At 49.0% G+C, this 24,022-nt stretch overlaps 1 protein-coding gene across 2 annotated transcripts in view; it reads left to right on the top strand.

Moving 5' to 3' along the window:
- The window catches only part of ASIC2 (acid sensing ion channel subunit 2), a 972,995-nt gene that overhangs the window by 903,591 nt on the left and 45,382 nt on the right, over positions 1-24,022 (top strand). For both annotated transcript variants that reach the window (XM_081029196.1, XM_081029195.1), the window contains exon 3: positions 9,178-9,305. In XM_081029196.1, the coding sequence (XP_080885322.1) occupies positions 9,178-9,305 (128 nt within the window). The remainder of the gene's footprint in view (positions 1-9,177; positions 9,306-24,022) is intronic.

Raw genomic sequence — 24,022 nt, 5'->3', positions numbered from 1 at the left:
CTTGGTATGGCTAGGGCAAGCTGACTTCTCTGAGGCTTTATTTCCTTGTCTGTAGAATGGGGGTCTAATGATAAGCCTACCTGGAGGGGTCACTGTGAGGAGAAATGAGATGACCATGTGGCCTCTGAACATATCCCTGCTATCCTTAAATAGGTCAAGTGCATACCTGTTTCAGGGCTGTGGCACCTGCTGTTGCCTCCACCTGGAATGCTTTCCCTGGGGCACCCCATGGCCCACCTGCTCACTTCATTCAGGCCACTACGCAAACATCATCACCCTGAAAAACCTTGCCCTGATTCCCATGTGAAGAGTCCCAGCGGCCCTGCTCTGTCCTGTCTTGCTATCCTCTTCCCCGCTGCCCTTACCCAGCACTTACCACCTCTGGCCTGATGCTACACTGGCCCTGTTGATTGTCTGTCCCTCCACCAGAGCGTGAGCTCATTGAGGACAGAGGCTCTGCCCGGTTCTGCTGCAGCCCTGCTCCTTGACCTGTGGCACATGTCCACAGCAGGCATTCAGTAGGTTACTGCCCCAGGAATGCGGGGATACATGTGGAATGGTGGAAAGCACCCATGTGTGGTCCTCAGGAAGTTCAGTTCCTTCTTTCTGTTTCTGTGAACTCTAAAGTTTTAGGGAAATAGGAGGAAATGGAGCAATGTGCCCAATCTCTCTCTCTCTCTCTCTCTCTCTCTCTCTCTCTCTCTCTCTCTCTCTCTCTCTCCTCTCCTCTTCCCTCCTTCCCTGTCTCTGTCTCTCTCTGTCTCTCTATCTCTCTCTGTCTCTGTCTCTCTCTCTCTGTCTCTCTCTCTCTCTCTCTCTCTCTCTCTCTCTCTCTCTCTCCTCTCCTCTTCCCTCCTTCCCTGTCTCTGTCTCTCTCTGTCTCTCTATCTCTCTCTGTCTCTGTCTCTCTCTCTCTGTCTCTCTCTCTCTCTCTCTCTCTCTCTCTCTCTCACACACACACACACACACACACACACACACACACACACACAAACAGTTTTCAGCACCCAGGAAATCGCAGGACTATGACACAACATTGAGTCATTAGTGGCTGCCAGAGAAGCCCCTGGGAGGGGTGGAGGGAGAGGGCAGCTGATTGATGGGCCGGCCTCTCCCCCCCCCCCGCCTCTCCCCCCCCCGCCTCTCCCCCCCCCCGCCTCTCCCCCCCCCGCCTCTCCCCCCCCGCCTCTCCCCCCCCCGCCTCTCCCCCCCCCCGCCTCTCCCCCCCCCCGCCTCTCCCCCCCCCCGCCTCTCCCCCCCCCGCCTCTCCCCCCCCCCGCCTCTCCCCCCCCCCGCCTCTCCCCCCCCCCGCCTCTCCCCCCCCCCCGCCTCTCCCCCCCCCCGCCTCTCCCCCCCCCCCGCCTCCCCCCCCCCCGCCTCTCCCCCCCCCCGCCTCTCCCCCCCCCCGCCTCTCCCCCCCCCCGCCTCTCCCCCCCCCCGCCTCTCCCCCCCCCCGCCTCCCCCCCCCCCCGCCTCTCCCCCCCCCCGCCTCTCCCCCCCCCCCGCCTCTCCCCCCCCCCCGCCTCTCCCCCCCCCCGCCTCTCCCCCCCCCCCGCCTCCCCCCCCCCCGCCTCTCCCCCCCCCCGCCTCTCCCCCCCCCCGCCTCTCCCCCCCCCCCCGCCTCTCCCCCCCCCCGCCTCTCCCCCCCCCCGCCTCTCCCCCCCCCCGCCTCTCCCCCCCCCCGCCTCTCCCCCCCCCGCCTCTCCCCCCCCCCGCCTCTCCCCCCCCCCGCCTCTCCCCCCCCCCGCCTCTCCCCCCCCCCCGCCTCTCCCCCCCCCCCACCCCGCTGAAACATGAACCTGAACACTCCAGGCCTCTCCCCCTGATCCAGAAGATAAATAAGTCCCCATGGTTAAGCCACTGTGATTTCATGCTCAGCACTGACCAGGAAGAGAGCAGTCACGCAAGACAGTGACACCAGCTGTGTGCCTTCAGGGCGGTGTCACAGGCAGTCTCTGCTGCCCCTGCACAGCCCCCATGAGCTCTGGCCTCAAGCCCCTCCACAGCCACCCACTAGTCTGTTATTCACCATCTGCTGCCTGCGGACTGTGGCAGAGGGTCCTGAGCTGGCACCTGTGGACCCAGCTTGGCCACAAACTCACCACGAGACCCCGACAAACCTGCTGCCCTCTCAGAACCTCTGTGGCTCATCTATAACACCAGAAGGCTACAGTCTCAGAGGTCAGCCATGTTGTTTTACTCACTTCAACAGGCATTTTACTGAGCACCTGAGTGCCGGGCATTATGCATGTAAACATAAATAAAACATTGACCCAGGGGGTCTCTCAGTCTTAGTGGAGAGAGAGAGACAGAGACAGAGAGAGAGAGAGAGAGAGGGAGAGAGAGAGAGATACAACCAACTGTGGACAAGGTAAGTACAAGGAATTAGGACACCCAATGGAGGGAAGGCTTCTAGGAGGTGGTGACAGCAAAGCTGATTAAGGGTCACCCAGATGGAACGGAAGAGGAAAGGCCAGCTGAGCTGGAGGGACTAGCATAAGGAAAGAGGAATGTGACACAGCAGCTGATCTAAGTGGGTTGTGTGGAAAGCCAGAAACACTGAATTAATGATGATGATGATAGCATTACAGAAGAGTGAGCCCTTCTTAAGAAACAGACCTTGTGCTAAGGGCTCCCTGGGCAATGGCAATTGCCCTATGAAGGATCCATTATAATGTTCAAACCCATTCTGCAGACTTTGCAGAAAAAAGGAGGCTCCAAGAGATTCAATAACTTGACAAAGGGCACAGAGCTGGACTTGACCTCACTCTGCCTGACCCAAGAGCCCCAAACATCTAACCAGTTGTCCTAGCCTCTCTCCGGTTCTGACCCACCAGGTTGAAGGGGCCTACATTGCCACTGTCTCACGTTGCTTGGCTCACTCCTTTGGGAACAGGGCACTCTGTCTCTGAGTGCCAAAGCCCTGTCCCCACCTTGTCCCCACTCAGTGTGGGAGGTGGGTGCCCAGGGACTCCACAGGCCATGCAGGCAGTTGGCTGTACTGGGGATGATAAGGAGAAGGTCTTGAGCCCCTCCCCATGGAAGCCTGGCTACGCCAAGCATGTCCCCGAATATACCCCCGCTAATGAGGCCTCCAAAAAAGAAGACTCAGGGGTTCATTTCTACTGGGGAAGGTTAGCATGGAAACAAGAAGACTCTGAAGGTCACAGTTCGCATTTTCAGATTCTTGAAGGGGTGTCCAGTGGAAGAGGGGCGGCCCTAGGAGCAGGGGTAAGATCTCTAAGCAGGAGGTTTGGCACATAATAAAAGGATGAACTTGGAAAACCATGGTCTGGCCCTGCAGGTATGAGGTCTCCATCCCTAAACGTGCTCAAGCACAACGATGGCTGTCAGACGCAGTGAATGGTGTCACAAAGCATCCTCCTGCTGTCTCTCAGAGGTTAGGGATAGATGCCCTCTGGGGGTTCTGCCAATTAGGACCCAGACAGGAAATGAACAGCATCCGGCGCCTGGGTAATACAAGGAAAAATTCTTGAAGGACTGTTTACAAAGATGTGGGCAAGGCTTAGGGAAGGCAATATGAGATGGTGCAGTGTCCTCTCAGGCTAGCTATCCCAGCCATTGTTATAAAGTCAGATTCGTCCAATATGAAATGGCTTTGTATCAGCTCATCCCTGCCTGAGCCTAGACTATTTCTCCGGATTTTCAGAGCAGCTTCCCTGCCTACTTCTCTCCAGTGTTTATTTCCTCGGCATGTTTCCTGTAATTTGCAAAGATTAAAGATTTAAGCTTCTTTTATTGCCATGTACTTTCCCTGCCCTGTTATGCATTCTGCCCACAGTTCCCTCCCTGGTTCTTTCCGCAGTGCCCTCCAATATTCTCTGCACCAGCAGAAAACACTCCAAACTGTAGACCTCACCTCGTGCGGCCTTGGCCGTGCCCCTGAAAAATGAAAGAGAGATTCAGCCACTGTAGGTTGAACGGGCCCTACCACCCTCATCCTGATTGAACATCATCTTTCCTATGAAGCTGTCTGGGTTTCCGCTTGGTCCCAATTAACTAGGTCTCCTAACACTGCGTGTGTAGTGACTTCCCCTTTCTCTGTGCTCTCTCTCGCTCTCTGGGGCTTGGAATCCTGGTGTTCAGGACGTGTAAACAAATCCCTCACTGCCCCAGGGGCCTACACTCTTTGAAGCAGCTCAGTGTTGAATCATTTAGTGGTGAGAGGAATATGAGAATGTGAGGAATTCTGTCTAGCATCAGTCTGGGTGGTTGCCCAGGCATCCTTCCCGGACGCATGACCTGGGCAGGCCCCATGCTCAGAAGGGCCATACTCTTGGTTTAATTTCTGCTGTTGCAGAACATTTTGAGTCTTAAAACTCAATGATGTTTTAGTAAAGGGCTCACATTTTCATTTTACACTGGGACCCCAAAATTGTGTGGGTGATACCACCGTGGTAGCTGCTGTTGTTTTGTGTGCAGCCCACCTGCATCTCAACGGACGAGACCTCCTGAGTCCTGCGACGTGGGAGGGAGTCTGTGGCTGGGTGGCGTGTGGTGCTGGTGCTTCCCAGGGTCCAGTAGGACTCTGAGCAGACTCCTAGCTGGTCCAAGGGCAGAGAACAGTAGATTCAGCAAAGGACACTTCCTCACTCATTTGCCTCATTCAACAAACAATTACTGAGCTCTGCTCTCTTCCAGGCCCTGTGCTGGGGAGTGAAGGAATGTGACAAGGGAAAACGTACTCCCTCTCTCCAGCCCTCATTCAGAACCCCAGGGCTATGAAGCATGGCATCGGCTCACAGGAAATAAACCACACCCCCAGCGGGGTAGAAAGAGTGCTGATTAAGCCAGCTTCTAGCCCCTGCTCTGCTCTTGACTTTCAACGTGGCCTTGGGCAAGTCACTTCCCCTCTGTGGACTGGATCGCTACCTGCCCGACGTGTGTGGCCTCAGATAACCCATATCAGAATCCCTGGAATTGCCGATTTCTAGGCTCCATCCCAGAGTAACCGAATCCGAATTTCTAGGGTTGGGTCCCCAGAATCGTCACCTAGAGTTTCCTGGGTGATTTCAATGCACATTCTAGTTTGAGAACCTCTGTACACGGTCTGAGCCTTTGGCTCTAACATCTATGTTTGATAACTTCAGCTCTTACACTGGGTCTTTATATATACCCCGATAACATTCCATGTCCAGGGAATGTGGGAAACGGAGAGGAGGTAGGGGCCAGGGCCTAGAAGAGGGTTTTGTTGTCCACAAACTGCAGAATAATCCACGAGGGAAGCCAAGAGCAGTTCTAGAAGGGAAGAGAAACTCCATCTGGAGATGTAAGAATAAGTGGTGCTTTGGGAAAATCAGGGCCAGACAGGATCACCCACGGCCTCCAGACATGAGGACAACTGCTTAGGAAAGCAGGGTGGTGGTGTCCTCACCCTCCCGCTGCTCTGAGAAGGCTGGGGTCTGCTCACAGCTGGCATCCTACAACCACACTACCCAGTGAGGTTGTCACTAGCCACATGTGGCTATTTAAGTGAATGAATTAAAATTGAGTTCAAGACAAATAAAGCAAGGAAAAGGGGGGAATATAGGCAGTGACAGATGTGTTCATTCGATGGTAGAAATCTTTTTACCGTGTATATGTAAATCAAATCATCACATTGCACACTTTAAATACCTTACAATTTTATTTGTCAATTCTACCTCAGTACAGCTAAGGGGGGAGCTAATGAGTGAACAAATTAAAATTACAGTTCCTCAGTTGCAGTAGTCACACTTCGTGAGGTTAGCGGCTACCGTGTTGGATAGATAGCACAGATTGTGGGCCATGCCATCTGGGCAGAAAGTTCCACTGAAAAGTTCTAAAGACAGGAGAAACCTCATCCATCACCCTCTTCTGCTCATGCCCCTCGGTCGGTCGCCGGATGTTTGTAAAGATGCAAGGTTACTTTAGGATTACTTTAGGATTTTACACTGTTCCTGCCGCTTCCAGAATAAACTCCCCTTGCAAATCCTACCCGTCTGATTAGCCTTGGGCCCCTCTCACTGACACCGCCGCCCGCCCGTCTGCTTTGCCCATGATTCACAGCATTTCTGACAGAAAGGCTTCCTTTTTCATTTTCCCCTGTAAGCCACAGGACCCCTCCTTTGAGCCTATCTTACTGGCTCTAAGGTGTCTTAATTCCAGTGCTGTCGCAGGTGCCCAGCTTCAGCTAGCTCTGAAATATACGTTTTGGCATCTCTCCGGTTCCACCCTCTGAGTGTGCCTTCACTTCACCCAAGCACGGGTGTCCTGCGCTCCCGCCATCACTCCACGTTTGCTCCTTTCCCCAGCTGAGCCTGTTCTTTGGGCCCCTCGATCTCAACTCAACCCCGCTCATGGGCAGGCCTTAGAAAACACAGCTGCTGAAAGCTGATGGCTCACCCTCCTCTTCCCATCCATCCTTCCTCCGCACAGTCTTCCTCCCCGACAGAGGCAGCGGGCACTAGAATGAATAAGAAGCACTCTCTCCTCTTGAGGCAGTCACCATCGATGGGAGAGAGGGACACAAACCACAGCCACAGGGGCAGGAGTTTGGACAGAGGGGTCTGGGTAAAGAGACCGCAGAACTGTTGACTACTGGAGGGAAGGGGGGTGTGTTTGTGAATCACCTGGGGTTCTCTCCCTCTCCACAAAACTTAGGATGAAAGGCAGAGGGTCTCTTTTGCCTACACCCTGTGTCAGCCACAGGACTCCTTCCTCATCTAGACTATGAAAGGCCTACCTGCCCCTCCCTCGAGTCCCTGTCTTCCTACTAAACTATTCTGTGTACCCCCAAACTTGGAATTCTCACTCAGCCCTGGACCCTTTCCCCTGCCTCGGTCGCCGGTCCCCAGGCTGTTTGTGGGTCCTGCCCGTTTGCCTGGCCCCAACCCTTCCTTCCTCACCTTTCTCTTCTGTGCCAGTTTTAGTGTGTGTCCCTGAACTCCCTCAATGTATGGCCCCAGTGCTGACACTCCCTCCCTCCTTCACTCCCTGACGTCTGACCTCCATTTCTCCCACCCCCATCCCGTACCCTCTTCCCTCATTCCTTCATTTACCCATCCTGTCCCCACTCTCTTCTTCTAGAACACTGCTTGAGCTGCCCTCTAAATAGGCCTTGCGCATTATAAGTGAGTGAGGGTTGAGTCACAGATCTTTCCCTCGTTCCTGATGCCTGGCCCTCCATGCAGGACCTTTGAGATCTAGAGAGAAAGTTCCCAACTAGGCCCCAGGATGGTCCAGCCTGTGAATGTGGTAGTCAGATAAAGGATTAACACAGGGTGTGGCAGAGGCTTTATCAGGCATATATGCGGAAGGCAATAGAGCAAGAGGAGTTGCCTTGGATGGGGCTGGGGGCTAAATCTTCAGTGAGGAGTAGGGGGATGGTCAGGGGGACGAGGTAGAAAGACATCCCAGGCAGAAGGAGATCGGTGTGCATCTGTGCAGAACAAGGACCAGTAACAACCAATCCAGGCAGCCCTGGAGGGTTGGACCCCATAGCACCGTGAAGCAGAAGGCTGCCCAGAGCAGGGCTGGAACAGGGACGGGGTAAGGTGCCTGGGCTCCTTCAAGCACAGGAGAGTTACGCAGACTTGCGTTGTGGAAAGCTCATTCTGCAGGCTGTTTGGAAAGAGGAAGATGAGAGAAGGAAGCCCAATAAAAGCATACCTATCCCATAGGTACATTCTCCACCATTCTGAGTGCCAACATAGGATGAACCAGGCATTGCCATCCCATCACCTTCTGCCACCCCTGCCACCTTCCACTGCCAAGGGCCATGTCTCCTCCCAAAGGAAGAAAGGCAGAAGCTTCTCTTTTAATTGTTCATCTCCCGCAGATCCAAGGGGCAGACACGGGGCGTACAATACAGGCAAGCCCTGTAGTTTTATGTCCACTGTTGTGCTGTATGAACGTACTTTCCTCTTGATCTCCTTGCCTTCAGTTCACACCCAGTAGAAAAGTTAATAAATAAAATAAAGGTGCTTGATTCACGTCATAATCCAATTCTGTAGTTTCGGAGACTGAAGCAAAGTGTTGGCCTAACTAACCCGAATTAGTTTCTGATTGCTACTAAAACAAATTACCTCAAACTTAGAGGCTTCAAACAACATAAATTTATTATCTTACAGGTCTGGAGGCCAGACGTCCAAAATGAGTCTCACTGTGCTAAAATCTAGGTGTTAGCAGAGCTGTATTTCCTCTGGAGGCTCTAGGGGAAATCCATTCCTTTGCTTTTGCCAGTTTCTAGAAGCTGCCTACGAGGTCTGACAATTAAGTTCGTGAACTCATCCAAGAAAAAGTGCTACATACCTCACTGCTGAATATCACTATGGTCACCTTCAAAGTGCTCCCCTTGGGAAGCTATGCACTGATGCCAGCGCCCAGTCCACCCTTCAAAGCAGTTTTGGAACTCTTTTTCTGGAACGGCCATCAGAGCTGTTAGGTTACCGTATTACCCTTGATGTCCTGAATGTCATCCAAATGTCTTCCTTTCCATATTTCCTTTATCTTCGGGTAAAGAGAGAAGTCATTAGGGGCCAGATCAGGTGAGTAGGGAGGGTGTTCCAATACAGTTATTTGTTTACTGACTAAAAACCCCCTCACAGACAGTGCTGCGTGAGCTGGTGCATTGTCGTGATGCAAGAGCCATGACTTGTTGGTGAAAAGTTCAGGTCGTCTAACTTTTTCACGCAGCCTTTTCAGCACTTCCAAATGGTAAACTTGGTTAACTGTTTGTCCAGTTGGTGCAAATTCATAATGAATAATCCCTCTGATAAAAAATATTAGCAGCATCATTGCAACAAGTTCTCAGTTTAATTGTCAGACCTCGTACATCCCTTGGCTCGTAGCTCCTTTCTCCATCTTCAAAGCCAGCAGCATATTTCCGTTCTTTCTCTAACTCTGATCCTCTTGCTTCCCTCTAACAAGGACCCTTGTGACTACATTGGGACACATGAATAATCCAGGATAAGCTCCCCATCTCAAGATCCCTAACTTCATCATATCTGTAGCGTCCCTTTGTGGTGGAAGGTAACATATTGAGAGTTTCCAGGGATAAGGAGTTGGATGTCATTGAGAGCTCTTATTCTGACAACCACATGGCCCCTCTGACATCCCTTGGGGCTTTTCAGTCCCAGGACTCCATAAGCATCGGTTGTCTCTGACCCATGGTTCTGTCCGTCTTTGTTCTTTCAGAGGAAACGACGTTTGAAGCAGGAGTGAAAGTTCAGATCCACAGTCAGTCTGAGCCACCTTTCATCCAAGAGCTGGGCTTTGGGGTGGCTCCAGGATTCCAGACTTTCGTGGCCACACAGGAGCAGAGGGTAAGTTCCTGGGCTCCCTCCGTTGGTGGCTCTCGGCTTCTCCTGATCACGTGCAGAGAGGTATGAGGAGGAGAAATGGGATTCCCATTCTGCAAGGTTCGGGAGGCTGGAGCACAGCTGAGCTCAGTAAATGGACTCACCTTGAACGTGGAGAAAGTGTCAGGTAGCCTCCGTAACCGAATTCTCCAGTACCACCTGTCGGGTCCTAAAATTGGGTGTAAAAGAAATCCAGCTTATTTTCTTTTTTCACTGAATTGGTTGGGTTTTTTTTTCCCCCAGAACATTCTGGGGGAAAAAATATTGGGGAGGCGGTGAGTTGAGGGGACAGCAGATGCTAAAAGAAACTGCTAACCAGGGTTTGACATGTTTTATCATGTGTGTTAATATAATTCAAAGTGGCCGGCAAAAAGGAAAAGGGAGGGGGCGTCACTCTCTCTCGTAATAGAGCTCCCGTGGAAGGAGGGCTCTTGCATGGGCTCCTGCCTGCTGTCTCTGGTTCAGCACCAGAGAAGGGACCAGGTCTGCTGTGTCAACGCTTCATGTCAATGGAGTGAGGATTGTCGCGAGGTTCACATCTTAGAAGGGAGACGTTCACGAATTCTCCATAGGGAGCAAGTCTCAAAGCAGGACTGCAGAGAGGACCCTTTCTTTCTCTTATCCCCAGTTTGCCTAAAACAAAACTGGAGAGACTATGACTCTGAGGGAGGCCTAAACCACATCATCCAAGACAATTTGCCCTGGGAGGCCTGGGGCAAAGAGCGAGGTTAGTGAGTGGTAGGAGGTACCTGCTGCCAGGCATGAGAAAGGGAGACTCAGAAGAACAGTGAAGGAGCGCTCAGCAAAGAGATACCCTCGTCACTTACAAGTTCAGCTCGTTTTGAAAATTTGACTCAAATGTTATCTTCCGTCTAGTACTGACCACAGCTCTTCAGCCATTTTATAAAATCATATTCCGTAGTAGAAACTGGTTTTAAATCTGTCACGCGCTATATTTTTGAATCGCTGGGAAGTGTGCCCTGTACTTAATGCCTGAGAAGTGAGTAAAGACCAAGGTCAGCCTCCACTGCAACAGCTAGGGGGTGGGATGACGGCGTTGAGGCAGAGGCAGAGGAGGCTGGGAGGTTGGCCCAGCCTCTGTGGGCCCCTGAGACTGAGACAGGGAGTGTGAGCAAAAATGGAGCCTGCAAAGGTGTGCAAAGTGGGAACCGAGCTGCGCGCCCAGAGAAACCTCATCCTTAAGGACAAAGAAGTAGGGTACGAAGCAGAGACAGCAAGGAGCCAAGTTCAGAGCTGAGGATTTGAATTAGAAAAATAGTCTCAGGATGTCAAGTACAGCATAGGGAATAGAGTCAATAATATTATAATAACTAACGATGTATAGTGCCACGTGGGTACTAGACTAGTCAGGGGGATCACTTCGTAAATTATATAGAAGTTTAACCGCTATGGCGTACATTTTGAAACTAATATAATATTGAATGTCAACTGTAATTGAAAAATAAATAAATAAAAAGTAAAGAGTGAGAATGCGCCTAACAAGTCAAGGTGTGCCGTGCGGATGGGCCAGCAGTCTGTGTGAACCAGAGCCCGAGCTATTAGCCCCGGTGTGACAGCCAGCCTCTGAGGACTGTCAAAGACAAACCAAGCTGGACACTAGTTAAAGTGCCAAGGACAGATTTTAGTCAGTAATATACTTATTGCAATAGGAAAGACAGTTTGGTGTGAACTGAACTCAACATCAATTTGGACAGCGGTGACGAGGTGTTCTAAAAGGAAAATCGGGGAGGAAGGCGGGGGACCAGAGCGACTCGAGCAGAGTCAGGGAAGTGCAAAATTACTAAGAGTGGAAAGGACAGGTTGGTCTGTGTGAAAGCCATCTGAGTTTGCTAACTGGCCCTTTTCCAAGGTGGGCTGCCATCCTCCCACAAACCCAGGGAAACAGAGGCCCGGTCTTCCTTCAGGTTCTGACAGGAACAAAGAGTAAATTCTTTGGGCAGCTCTGAGTATTCTCAGGCGGGGACTTAACGGGGGTAGTGGGGGGTGGAGGGTGGGGCAGACTCATTCTAGGGATGTGGCTTTGAGCTCTTAGAAACTGTGTTCATGTTTGTTCAGGTCTTTATAGGCCTATTTGAGAAGAGGGCTCAGAGGGGCCAGATAGAATTTGGTCAAGGAGCGACTTTGTCGGTCCTTCCATCTGAGTGTTGTGGGAGTAAACCCTCCTTCTTTTCAAAGACCCGGGCATGGATTAGACTTGTTACTAGTTGTGTACGTGAATTCTGGACTCTCTAAAGGCGAATTTTCGACTGGGCTTCCAAGGCAAGCCTGACTTTGTGGTTTGTTGGCTGTAACTGCCACACCCGTCATTAATGACTTACTGCATTAGCACGCAGGGGAAGTGAGCAGCATTCCTGGAAACCCACAGTGTAACTTGGTCCCCGCTTGTGAAGGTTGGAAAGAAGGGAGCTCTTTGTAGGCTGCTGTTTGTCATCAGCCTGTGAAATGTGCTTATTCCTCCCCCATTTCTACCTCTCCCCCTCCCCTGAGTGACACTGAAGAAATTTCTGGGCTGGGTGGGAAGTTGGAGCTGATGACTTCGAATAATCCTTCAGTCTCTTTCTCTTCCCCGTGTGAAACAGAGGGACTCCCCATGGTGAGCAGGAACATAACCCATTCCAGGCTTCTGAGGGCAAATTTCATTGTTTGCTTTGAAGTATATTCGAGAAAATCAGCCTCATTTATCTCCGTATTGGTATGATAATTATAACTAATAATAAGATATTTGGTTAAACATTTTACAGTCTTCAAAGCATTTCCGCATCGGCTCATTTTATCATTTCATTCATATTAATAGAGAAATACAAAAACACATCCCGGAGCTAAATCTAATAATACATTAGGTTTACATATATATAAAAGAGCATATTCATAGGAAATAAGATTCGAAGGAAGTAAGCCAAAATACCCACAGTGGGGGGATTATGAATGATTTATTTCCTTTTCTGGGTTTTCCACATGCTTTACAATGTGGCTTTCTTTCATTTTTTTGTTGTTGTTGTTCAGCAAATATTTGTGGAACACCTATTACCGCATTTCCCTGAAAATAAGACCTAGCAGGACAATCAGCTCTAATGCATCTTTTGGAGCAAAAATTAATATAAGACCCAGTCTTATTTTACTTTAATATAAGACCGGATATATAATATAATATAATATAATATAATATAATATAATATAATATAATATATAATATAATAAATATAATATAATATCTGGGTCTTATATTAATTTTTACTCCAAAAGATGCATTAGAGCTGATTGTTCGGCTAGGTCTTATTTTCGGGGAACAAGGTATGAGTGACGTGATGGGGAGACAGTGTTGAACATAGCAGAGCTAGTGTCTGTCCCCATAGAGCCTATGTATCTGTGGTTTCTTTCACAGAGAAAAAAATAAGAATTAAATAACGTGAAACCAAGTATAATTTGGGGGTGGGCCCCCATGTGTACCTATTCACTCTGCCATTAGTACTGACCTATCCAGCTGACCCTGGTCCTCAAACACTGTGTCTCATTGACTCTAAGATGCATGTTTTTTTCAAGTTTTAACATTTCTGACATCAGGATTGGTTTCATGATTAATCGCATGCCACAGGTACAATTGGCAGGGCATTTTCTTTCTTGGCGGCACATAAAATCAGGGTGCATCTTCCAGTCTGTGATGGCTACGTTGTTCCCATTCTAAGACTCTGCTGCTTCAGTTCAAAGCTCAAGGGAGTCTTGCAAGAAGACCAGGAGGGGAGACAAGACTAGGGAGCAGAAGGTTCTTTCCTGGAAAGTTGGTGTGAATCCTACTAGGGAAATTAACTCCTGTGTGAGAGCCTTACAGGTGACTTACAGGAATGCTGCCATGAATCTTTTTTGTAAATGGGAAAGCACTTTTACCTCGTAAAACTCATCCTGCCCATGCAAAATTATATACACATGGTTGTTGTTTTCAGTATTTTTTCATTTCATTGTGTCATCCAAAAAAACACCCCATTGGGCTGTAACCCAGACCAAAGATTGCTTTTTTAAATCAGTATTTGCCCTAAACCCAACTGAGCCAAGGTATGCCCCTGCCTTCGTGGACAACCTAAGAAAGACACCGCCTGGCTAGCTCAGCTGCTGCAGGAGTCCCTGCAGCACCCCAGGACCACCACCACCAGAGACAGGTAGTGGCATCCCACGCTGGGAGCAGACACACACCCCAAAGCGGTACAGCGCCACACGTTACCTGCGAGGCAGTAAGCTGCAGAGACACTGGTTATGCATTATCTCGCTTAATCCCCTACGACAACCCTGAAAGAGAGATACTGTGATCTGCCCAGTCCAGATGACAGAACTACCCAGTTAAGTAACTTGCTTAAGTTCACATAGCGAGGGGAGTAGCAGGGCTCTGCTTTGAGCCCAGACCTATCTGTGGAGAGAAAACCAGGCTGGGGGCCCACAGACCTGGATTCCAGGCCTGCCGGAGCCATGATATCTTGGACAGGTTGCTTTTCTCCCTGGGTCCCGGGCTTCCCATCCACAGAAGGGGAGGACTGCATTAGATGGCCTGCAAGGGCCTCAGCATTAACAGCCTGGGAGACCCTGCCTGTGTCCCTCAAGCACACGGGTATCACGTGGAAGTTGAGCCGACAGCATTTTTGCACCCGCTCCCTGTTCTGCCAGCCAGTGACTCCCTCCTTCATGCCAACTGCAGTGGGGTGCTATTAAGGAAAATTTTGGCAAGGATTCTGGGAGGCAGAACCTGGGTTCCTGCTTGTGAGAAGCAGGAGCTGGGATAAATCGCAGCCCTCGCTTTAGAAGAGAGGCTCTGGGCATGCTCGTCGTTACTGCCCTTTCCTCAGCCCCCACAGATAGTGGTCATATCACTACTCTGCCTGAAACCCTTCAATTCCCAGACTTCCTGGAGTTTTCAAAAGCCCTGCCCTTCAGAATGGCTCCAAGGCCCTGTCCCCTCTCCATCCTCAGCACCTGCCTGTGGTTGGCCGACATGTACCCTACATTCCAGTGTTGGAGAACCCTCTGACAAATACTCATACTCCACGCTCTTGGATGCCAACCCCTGTGCATTTGCACCCACTGGGCCCGCTGCCCAGAATCCCTTCCCTGGCAAAGGCCTCTTTCTATTTCCAAATACGGCTCAAAGGTCGTGGTCTCAAAGACCTTCCCCGTTCCATCCTGCCTTTCCCCAGGGAGCAGCGAGTTGCTCCATACTACACTCTGTGCATTCATTTATTCCTTCAGCAAATATTCACTGAGCACCTACTGTGCTGGGAAAACGAAGATGAGCACGACCTTTTCCTGGCCTTGGAGTGCTCACAGGATGAAGTAGGTTTGGACAATTGTGTCACACTCCTAAGAAAGACAACACTTTTCTTTTAAGACTTATTGGGTGCCATTGCTCCTTACTTCTGCCTCTGAGGGACTTCCCTCTTTAGCCTCCATCGGTCCTGTGTCCCCGTAGACTGGGGGCTCCCTGAGAGCAAGGACTGTGTCTTTCAGATTGGATATTTTCAATGCCCTGCTTATGTGTGAGCTCAGTAAATGTGCGTTGTAAAGAATGAAGGAGCTCTAATGCTCAGATCTGCACTTGCTCAAATAGCACTCAGAAGCTGCACGCCTTGCCTCTCCCCGCCCACCTTTGCCAAAACTCCCATTAGAACCTGCCCTGAGGGCTCTCCTTCTCCCCGAGGCTGGTAAGCCAGCCTGCGGTAGATGAATTCTGTAGCGTTTCTGGTTGCACCCTGAGAGACGCTAATCAAAACCAAGAGCTCATGAAAGGGGTCAGGGCTAAAGATGTAGGTCTGGAAGCTATCTGTGTACAGGAGAGTGGGTGGGATAGATGGGAAGGCCCGGACAGAACTCTGGAATGTGGGACTATGTGCAAGTGCAGTGATTCTTTCGTCATCTCCCACCCACTGCTCAAAGAGCCTGGTGGAGATTCTGGTTTTCTAACTGTTTATCCATGTAATTCATCAAATATTTATGCACCCACCTTGCCCGTGCTTCTTGGTAGGCCTGAGAAGGAATCTGGAGTTCTTAAGTGGTCAGTTGGCCACCAACCTCATTGTTTGGGGAATTCTCTGGAGAACATGGCCCTGGGTTTATATTTGAGGGTCTCAGAAACAGCCTCGGGAGTCAGGGTTGGAAATCACTGCCCGGCGGTGTCCCATTCTCACCAAGAACCCTTTTCGCTACCAGTTTGGAACCACTGGCTGTCAGAAGGGTTCCAGTTCCATACCTGGACTCTGTGTTGGTCCCTCACTTGAGCTGTAGCCAAAGTACCGTGAGAATAGCCATTGTCACACCACACCCTGCACCAAGCAGCTACCCACTAGCCTATTTGGGGCTTTAAATGAAGGCCAACTAACACTGTGTCCTGTTGGCCCCAATTAGGTCATTAGCAGAATGTGGGAGCCCCGCTGGCTCCTGCAAACACCAAAGGCTTTGTCTGTGACATAGGTTGGCCACATGTCCCTCATTTGAAGGGAATCCCTCCATGGCTCACCATGAGCAAAAGTATCCCCCAACCCAAATAAAAAGGCCAAGCTGTTGGGTGGCGTGCGCCCCCCCTCTTCCCTCCCCCCCCACCCCCCCCACTCCCACCCCCCCACCCCCGCCCTGCCTACTTTTGACGGCTCCCCTCAAGCTTCCAAACACAACTTCCTGAGTGCCTTTCAGAAGAGAAGACCCATTTGTCAATCTGACAGCCAGATCCCTGGTCCTTAATATCTGTGTTTCATGGGCCCTGTTAGAAATGGAGGTTTGCCCAGTTGTTTTCGTCAAGGCAAAGGAGAGAATTTGTTACACATGCCTTCAGAAACTTCCAAACTGCCAAACTGCTGGAGCTGCATAAATATGGCAGCTTCCAGTTCTGTTCCAGAAAACACCAGGGAGGCACCAGAAGGTGGGATAGGTCATTCCCTCTATGATCAACGGGATACATTGTTTCCCATAATTAGGTGAAAATAAGAATCAATTAGACATCTACTAGCTCAGTTAGTTCATCGCTTGTTCCTAATCATCCTCTAACATAGAAATATCTTCAGATCCCCACGTGATTTTGCCAATAGTCAGGTATTCACAATTTTTCCCTACACGATGAGAGCTTGTTTTTATCCATGTGGAGGTGATGGTAGGGAGGGAAGGAGGGAGGAGAATTGCTGATTGGCTAGGATGAGCCAATGTGCTCAGCTCTGTTGGGGGAGTCCTAAAAGGCGCCCACATAAAATGTGCCCAAGTCTTAGAAGGAGAAAAACCTCACTTCATCCTACCTCCCCTCTGCCTTGCAGTCACCTCCTCTCCTTTCCTTCCAAAAAGGGTCTCCGAAGAGTTCTCTAGACATGCTTCTCTCTGCCTCCTCACCTCCCAGCCCACCTCTAGCACTCCACTGAAACTTTTCTTTGTCAAGATGATCCATGAAATCTTTGTGACTAAACCCAATGTTTGTGGGTGCGGATGCCCCTCACTCGGTCATCATCCCACCTGGTCTCTCAGCAGCATGTGGACTGTGGACCATGCCCTCCCTGAGACACTCTTCTCCACCCTGGTGTGTTCTTCTTACCTCTCTGCCTGCTCCCCTGAGTCCTCTTCTTAGGCGGTTCTTCCTCTGTCCGCCCCTTAGACTGTGGCCTCTGCAAGAGGTTGTTTGGGGCATCTCCCAGTCAGCAGTCTCCTTGAATGAGCTCACCCTTTACCATGACTTCCAGACGACCACCCCAGCCCAGATCTCTTTCCTGAGCTCTAGACCCAGTGATCCAGGTTCTGTGGAACAGCTCCTCTTGGAGTCCCATGGGCATCTCAAATCAATAGTCTACACTGAGCTCATCCTCTTCCCCTGTCCCCACACCTGCACCCCAAAATTGCTGCTTCCCCTAGATTCCCTAATCCTGTCAATGGCCTGACTACAAATCTGCATTCACTAGTTGGTGACCTTGAGCCTCATTCTCCTTATCTATAATGTGGGTAAGTAGAGAACTGAGTGAATCGAAGCACGCCTATAGAGCAGTTCTTAGCATACAGGAAGTGCTCAGTAAATGCCTCCTATTATTATTCCCCACTCTGGACACTACTTGAATTGAGTCCTTTGAGATTCCTCACCTGGATAAGAACAGCAGCTGCCTCTCTGGTCTCCCTGCTGCCTATCTTACCCCTTTCCAATCCATGCTCTGCATCAACATGATCTTTCTAAACTACAGATCTGAGCCTCTCCCTCCCTCAGTCCCCACAGGATGAAATCCAGGAATCTCCTCATGGGCCCTTCTGCCCTGGCCCCTGCCTACTTTTTCAGCTGTGTCTCTCTCTCTACTCCCGCAACCTCCCACGCAATGCACCAGCTAGACTAAACTTTGTGCAGTGATTCCCAATTGTCACCTGCTGCTCTCCTCTCGCTCCCTACCAGCAACACCCTTCCCAGACATTCTTTATCTAATTCATTTGTGTCCTTTGAAACTCAGCTCAAATGTTACTTCCTCTGGAAGGCCATCTTAGAGTATTCTGTATGAATCGCGAGCATAAAATTTACACATTATAATCATCTGTTTATCTATCTCCCCTACCAGAATGTGACCCCATCTTATTTCTGTTTTTTAAATCTCAGCATTTAATATAGAAGACGCTTGATAAATTGTATTAAGTAGAATAAATGAATAAATGAATGTATGAAAGAGAGAGAAAGAGCCCAATTTATCATGTCACTTTCCTGCTTGATATACATTGATGTCATTCCCGACCCAGAGAATAAAGTCCAAATTCCACCTCCTGGTTCCCGCTGTCACCTTTCCCAGTGGCTATATCCCACCACTCTCCAGCAGCCACGCTCTGAGCCACACGCTGCTCCACACAGTGCCCCGGAGGCTTCCTACCCCACTCCTGGATCATTTCCTGCTGACTCATTCATTTATTGAGCATCTACTATGCGCCAGGCACTGTGTTAGGCGTGAGAAATGTAACCATGAATGGGACTGACCTCGTTCTCAGAGCTTACAGTCCAGCAGGAGAGGCAGACCATCAAACAATCCACAGATTAAGAGCTATGTGTGTCTGTGGAATATGCCCCCCCGTATACTGTAAACTTCTTAAGGGGAAATATTAGGTCTTACAATTCTTAGATGGAAGGATGGATGGATGGAATGTTGTAGAATGATATCTGAGGACTAACTTCAACAATGTACGATCCATTTAAGTTCTGCTTAGCCTTCAGATATGATGTAACTAAATTAAATAGTCCTTAACACTAGAAACAAAAACAAACAAACAGACAAAGTTCCCGTTACTGGGTCCATAGAGAAAAGAATAAGCCGTAAATGGTACTCACTGACATGGCAGCCCCAGTCGGGGTCCAGAGTGTGGCACCCACCCTCACCAGCACCTCTCAGGGCAGAACTAGCTTCTACTGGAACGTCTCTGCACTGGCTTTGACATCAGAAGCCCGTTGCTTATCTCTCAATGGCCTATTTCCTCCTCGGACCTAATGTCCATTGACTCACCAACTTTATCTTACTCAGGAGACAAGTTCATAAATCAGAACATTCGTGGGTGAGTCATGCTACCTCACACCACGTTATCTTTTGATTCATGAGCAGCTCACTATCTGAACCCTGAACGGTGTGGCCTTGGCTTCTGATGTGGTTTTGGTTTGGTTTGGGTTTTTTTTTATAAGGGACAAAATACTATCTGTAGAGGACATTTCCATATGCAGGCTGAAAGCTGTTTCATCTTTTTCCTGACAACTAGGAACGTTAGATCATCACAAACAAACTTTTTTAGAAATATCAACAAGAATGAATGAATGAATGAATGAATGACTATAAACAGTCTTGTTGACTGTCATACTCCCTCGGCAAGGGCACGAGGACGGGGGCTCTGGTAAAGACATCCCTTTCCTATTTCTCCCCTTCTCCTTCACGCTTGAAAACAACTGTAGCCCAGGGATAGAGAAGTCGCTGTATTTGTTTCTGTAGTGACAAACAGGCTAGACAGCCCCAGTTATCATTCGCTGTGCGCTGGTACATTTTAGTGCTAATCTGTTAGACTGCTGTATCCCCAAATCATCTCTTGTCTCTCACCTACAGAAATCTCTCTTTTGGGGGGGCATTTAAAACATTTTTAACAACAGCCAACCGGCTATTAATATAAATTTACCTAATAAAACAAGTTATTGGCATGTCTTGCTCCACTAAATGAGGGTAAGCCATTTGAAGGCCAGGGCTCCAAAATAACTACCACAGAGCCTAATGCTGTAAAGCAGGGAGTGAATGAATGAAAGAACAAATGAATGAATGAATTGCAGACTTAATCAATGTTGGTTAATGGATTCCTCCAAACTCTGCAGCAGATCCTATTGTAGAATAAAAGATCAAATGAGAGTCATCACTCCTTGATTTATCTGCTTTATAGTTTGAGATAGCACTCGGTCCTTAAAATGGGACCTTTGACACAAAGGTGACAAAGGACAGGATGACGGCATTTGGCCAAGGTCTGTAGGAAAGCCAAGAAGATTGCAAAAAAGCAGAAGGAGAGAGAGACCCCAGCAAAAAAGCCACCCATCGCTGGAGAAGTTGCTCAGGGAAGTGTAAAGTGGGAGAGTGTTTGAGTTAGAGAGATGGGTGGGGACGTGGCAGAATTTTAATGAAAATACAGGCATTGCCTTCAATCTCGCAGTTTCTTTTCTAGCAATCTGTCCTAAATATATGCTTACAAATGTACCCAAGAAACATGGATAAAGATCTTTTCTGAAGCACTGTTTGTGAGAGCAAAAATTCAGCAACAATTTAAATGTTCATCTACAGGAGGATGATTAAATTAAAGAGGGCAAATGCTTATGAATTCCCTCCACCCCCTACAACAGTTAAACTGGGTTAGGAAGACCAGAAGGTCCCTTGGGGAAATTTTTCAAGACATATTGGTAAATGAAAAAAAGCAAGTTACGGAACATTACATACAGTGTGGTCCTGTTTGTATTAAAAATAACCACATGCTAAATTCACCTATATATTTATAAATGCATGTGTATGCATAGTAACACACAGAAAAATTCTGGAAAGGTGCATGCCATACTGAGAGCTGCTAAGAGAAAGGGAACAGAATTTAGGTGCAAGAGTTTTTACTTTTCTGGATCCCTGGAATATTTATAACAAGAATGCATTTGTGTATATATGTGCAAATTTTTAAGGACCGTGCATAATGCAGCTTTTGCAAATCTGTTTTATGGTTTGGAGCCGACGTCTAACAGACAGACAGGCTCACATAAGGGGCGGGGGTGGAGGGCTGCTCCCTCCAGCCAGGGACAGCCTCCTCTCCAAGCTGATCCTGCAATACCTTCCCCAACTGACAGCCTCCCCCAGACCCTGATTCTGACGTTTTCCTTTTAGGAAAAGCAACGTTTGTAAAAACTTTTTGAAGTTAGTTGTTTTTTTTTTTAAAGGCTCCCTCTCTTCCCCCGCCCAAGTCTGGGGCCAGAGTGCACAGTTCTCTAGGGTCATTGAAGAGTGTCTTCAATGCCTGTCATTGAAGTCTTCTGCCCTGTGGGATGGATCTCAGTGGCTCAGTGGGTTGGATGAGCTTGAGTTAGATTGCGCTGGGTTGATTGGGTTGGATTAGATTGACAGCTGTCCTTAACCATTCCATAGCTCCTAAAACTGAGCAATCCTCTTCCCTACCTCCATACCCTCAGTCTGAGCTACGTCACAGGGTTGTCCCTACGCTCCATTTTAGTCCCCACTCTTAGCTTGACACCATCCCCCTGCCTCACTCCAAAGGGAATGAATGAGGACAGCCCTTCCAGGTCTTTCACTTGTGTGTCTGTCTCTGGGACTAAGACTTACTCCTGCACACGCCCCAGTGTCTGTCCCAGCGCTCAGTATATAATAGGGGCTCGGTCAATGTTTACTGAATTGAGTTGAACTGAACTGGGACCCCGAAACCTCCATGAATTGGCCTGAAGGGAGCCAGCAGCAGGAGCAGACCCAGCCCAGATGGGGGTGATCCAGCCAGAGCAGTCAGGCTGCTCTTAAGGTCAAGCCCCAGGCACAGAAAAGAGCCAGCAGCTGCTGCCATGGCTTATTGTAAGAAATTTGGGGTGGAGGGGGGCAAAAAAAAGGGAAAATATCTCATAGAACCCCCACTTAAAGGAAGGAATGGTTGTGATTTGGGTATCTTTCCTTGCAGTTTTCTCTCTGTATACTTTATTGTTTGTTTCTGCCCTAGCTAGGGCTCTTGGGGATGCAGGGAGCAGATCATCTCAGAGGCTGAGCTGAGGAAGGGGCGATGGTTACTGCAGGCCACAGAAGGGCTTAGAGAGAGCAAAGACAACATGCCTTGTATCTGAAACCCAGAATCAAGGAGCTGCTCTCTTCATATTCTCTCTCTCTCTCTCTCTCTCTCTCTCTCTCTCTCTCTCTCTCTCTCTCTCTCTCTCTCTCTCCCCTTTCAGAGGCCACAGTACTGACTTTACCTCTGTCCATCTCTCTCTCTGCTAACTGACTTCATAGCCCTGCTTGCACATGGTTTCGCCTCCTCATAACCTTCATTTGCTCAAAGCCTATGGCGTATGAGCCTTCTCAGTAAGCCTTTGGGTGGGGCAAATTCCAACAATCGTCTCTAGTCCAGTTTGTTCACTGGACTCTGATGTTACTTTCTCCTTTTGTCTCTCAACACGGTTTCCCATAAGTATCTCCCTGTAACATCAGTCATAGCGTCCCATTGCAGTTCATTGAGTGGAGCTACCACATTCCTTGTTCTCCAGCTCTCAGGACCTCCAGTGTGATGGTGGTAATCAGTGAGTGCCATGCACCAGCTACTACTTCCAGGCTGCCTCATTACAACTGCCTTACAAGATAGGCTTCCCTGTGCTCATCTTACAGATGGTGAAATTAAGGCTTACTTTAGTGGAGAGACACACTTCAAACCCAGACCTTTCAGCTTCTAAAGCCTATGCTCTTTCCACCAGCCACCCTGCATCTGAGCCCACAGGCCACCACACAGGCCAGGGGCTTCTGACCACTCCATGTCGGCAGAATTCCTGGTGACCAAGAGGAAAATGAGACCCTCGATGAAAGAATCCATTTCAGAGCTCCACCTCTTTCTTAGGCCAACTTCTCTTCAAATGTGATTCATCTTGCTGTCTTTTACAAGCCTTGAAGAAGCCACTTAATGATAGCAACGCACTTCCTGACAGGTAGCAAACATTGCTGTTATTATGGCTATTCCCCCAGGTGTACCCATTTCTTCCGTTGGTCCTAGTGGAAATGAGGATGAGTCACTGTTGACATTTTCCAAGGAAAAAGACTCCCATTTTGTCCACACACCATAGCAACAGTCAAAAAATACAGGCTTGTTCCGTACATACCATGCATCTAGGAAGCACAGTGGCCCGCCTGGGACAGCATTCATTGTGGCACTGCTTTTCCACATGCTTTCTAGCAGGGGACTGGATTATTTGTCCTCTTCCCCGTGGGGAAATGCATTTGTCATTATGATCAGGAATGAAAGCTGTGCTCTCTGCCAGCTGCCTTGCTGCAATGGAGAGTGGAAGCAGCTTATGGCCCAGGAGTGAAAGACAGAGGCTTTGGCTATAGTCCTGACTCTGCCATTCGTTCTCTATATGGCTACGGTCAGATCACTATATCGCTTTGGGCCTCAGATTCTCTACCTGTCAAATGGGCCAACAGTGCCCATTTATCTCACTTGGCTCTGGATTGAATTAGATTTGGTAAAAACTATGCAAGTGCTTCAATCGCAAAGTAGCTACATGACTCTTTTCTAGATGGAGAGGCAATGACACATAGTAGAGTCAGGCACACCTGATTCAATTATGCTCTTTACCTTGGAAAAGCATTTAACCCATGGCATTAAAGTGAGCCTGGTGTGGAGATGGTTTGGACTGGTGCTGGTAGCAGAGGCTCTGATGTCTGCTTCTAGCCAACATGTAATAATAGAGTGGGTTTATCCTCTTACCTAAAAGTACCAAATAAATAAATAAGTAAATAAATAAATAAATGAGACAAATTACATAAAGCAACAGCTTTCAAGTGTTCTGAATAGTCAATAACAAAGAACAGTGATCCCAAAAAGATGGGAAACAAAAAGGTGAGCCCTGTGACTGCCCACTTTACAGACCTTCAGAGAGTTTCCAGGACATAGTGTATTGACGGGGACCCAGACAGAGCCCCATGGGCTCCCTGAGTTAAGGACACAGAGCTGAGAGTCCAGGAAGCCCCAGGCAGCTAAAGTTTACAGCACAGAATATCAAAGAGGAGAGGTCTGCACAGAGAGAGAACTCCAAAGATCAATAGAGGGGACTTCTTCAGAATCCAGGTTCCTGATTGGGGTGTGCATGTGAGACAACTACCCAAGGCCAGGCAGAGAACCATCTGAGAGGATGACAGGGAACAATGCCTGGCACTCAAACAGGGCTGGGAGTAGTGCCTATTCCTACCAGCCAATCTGGAAGCCCTCATAGCTCATGGGACTTGGGGAAGGTCTTGCCTCAGTCATGGGGAATAATCACATCTAGACGAAAGGCACTCTGCTTTCACCTAATAAATCCTAAAGTAAAACCCAAAAAGGTCAAACTGTTTCCAAGTTAACTTAAATGTGTCTCTGAACAAAACTCAAGAAAAGCTATAGGAATATAAAAATATCTGACACTCAACATGATAACATCCACAATCTCT

The sequence above is a fragment of the Rhinolophus hipposideros genome (assembly GCF_964194185.1).
Source record: "Rhinolophus hipposideros genome assembly, chromosome: 20".
In the NCBI taxonomy this organism is placed as follows: domain Eukaryota; kingdom Metazoa; phylum Chordata; class Mammalia; order Chiroptera; family Rhinolophidae; genus Rhinolophus; species Rhinolophus hipposideros.
The sequence above is the reverse complement of the archived record's forward strand: the minus strand, read 5'-3'. Positions and strand labels throughout refer to the sequence as shown.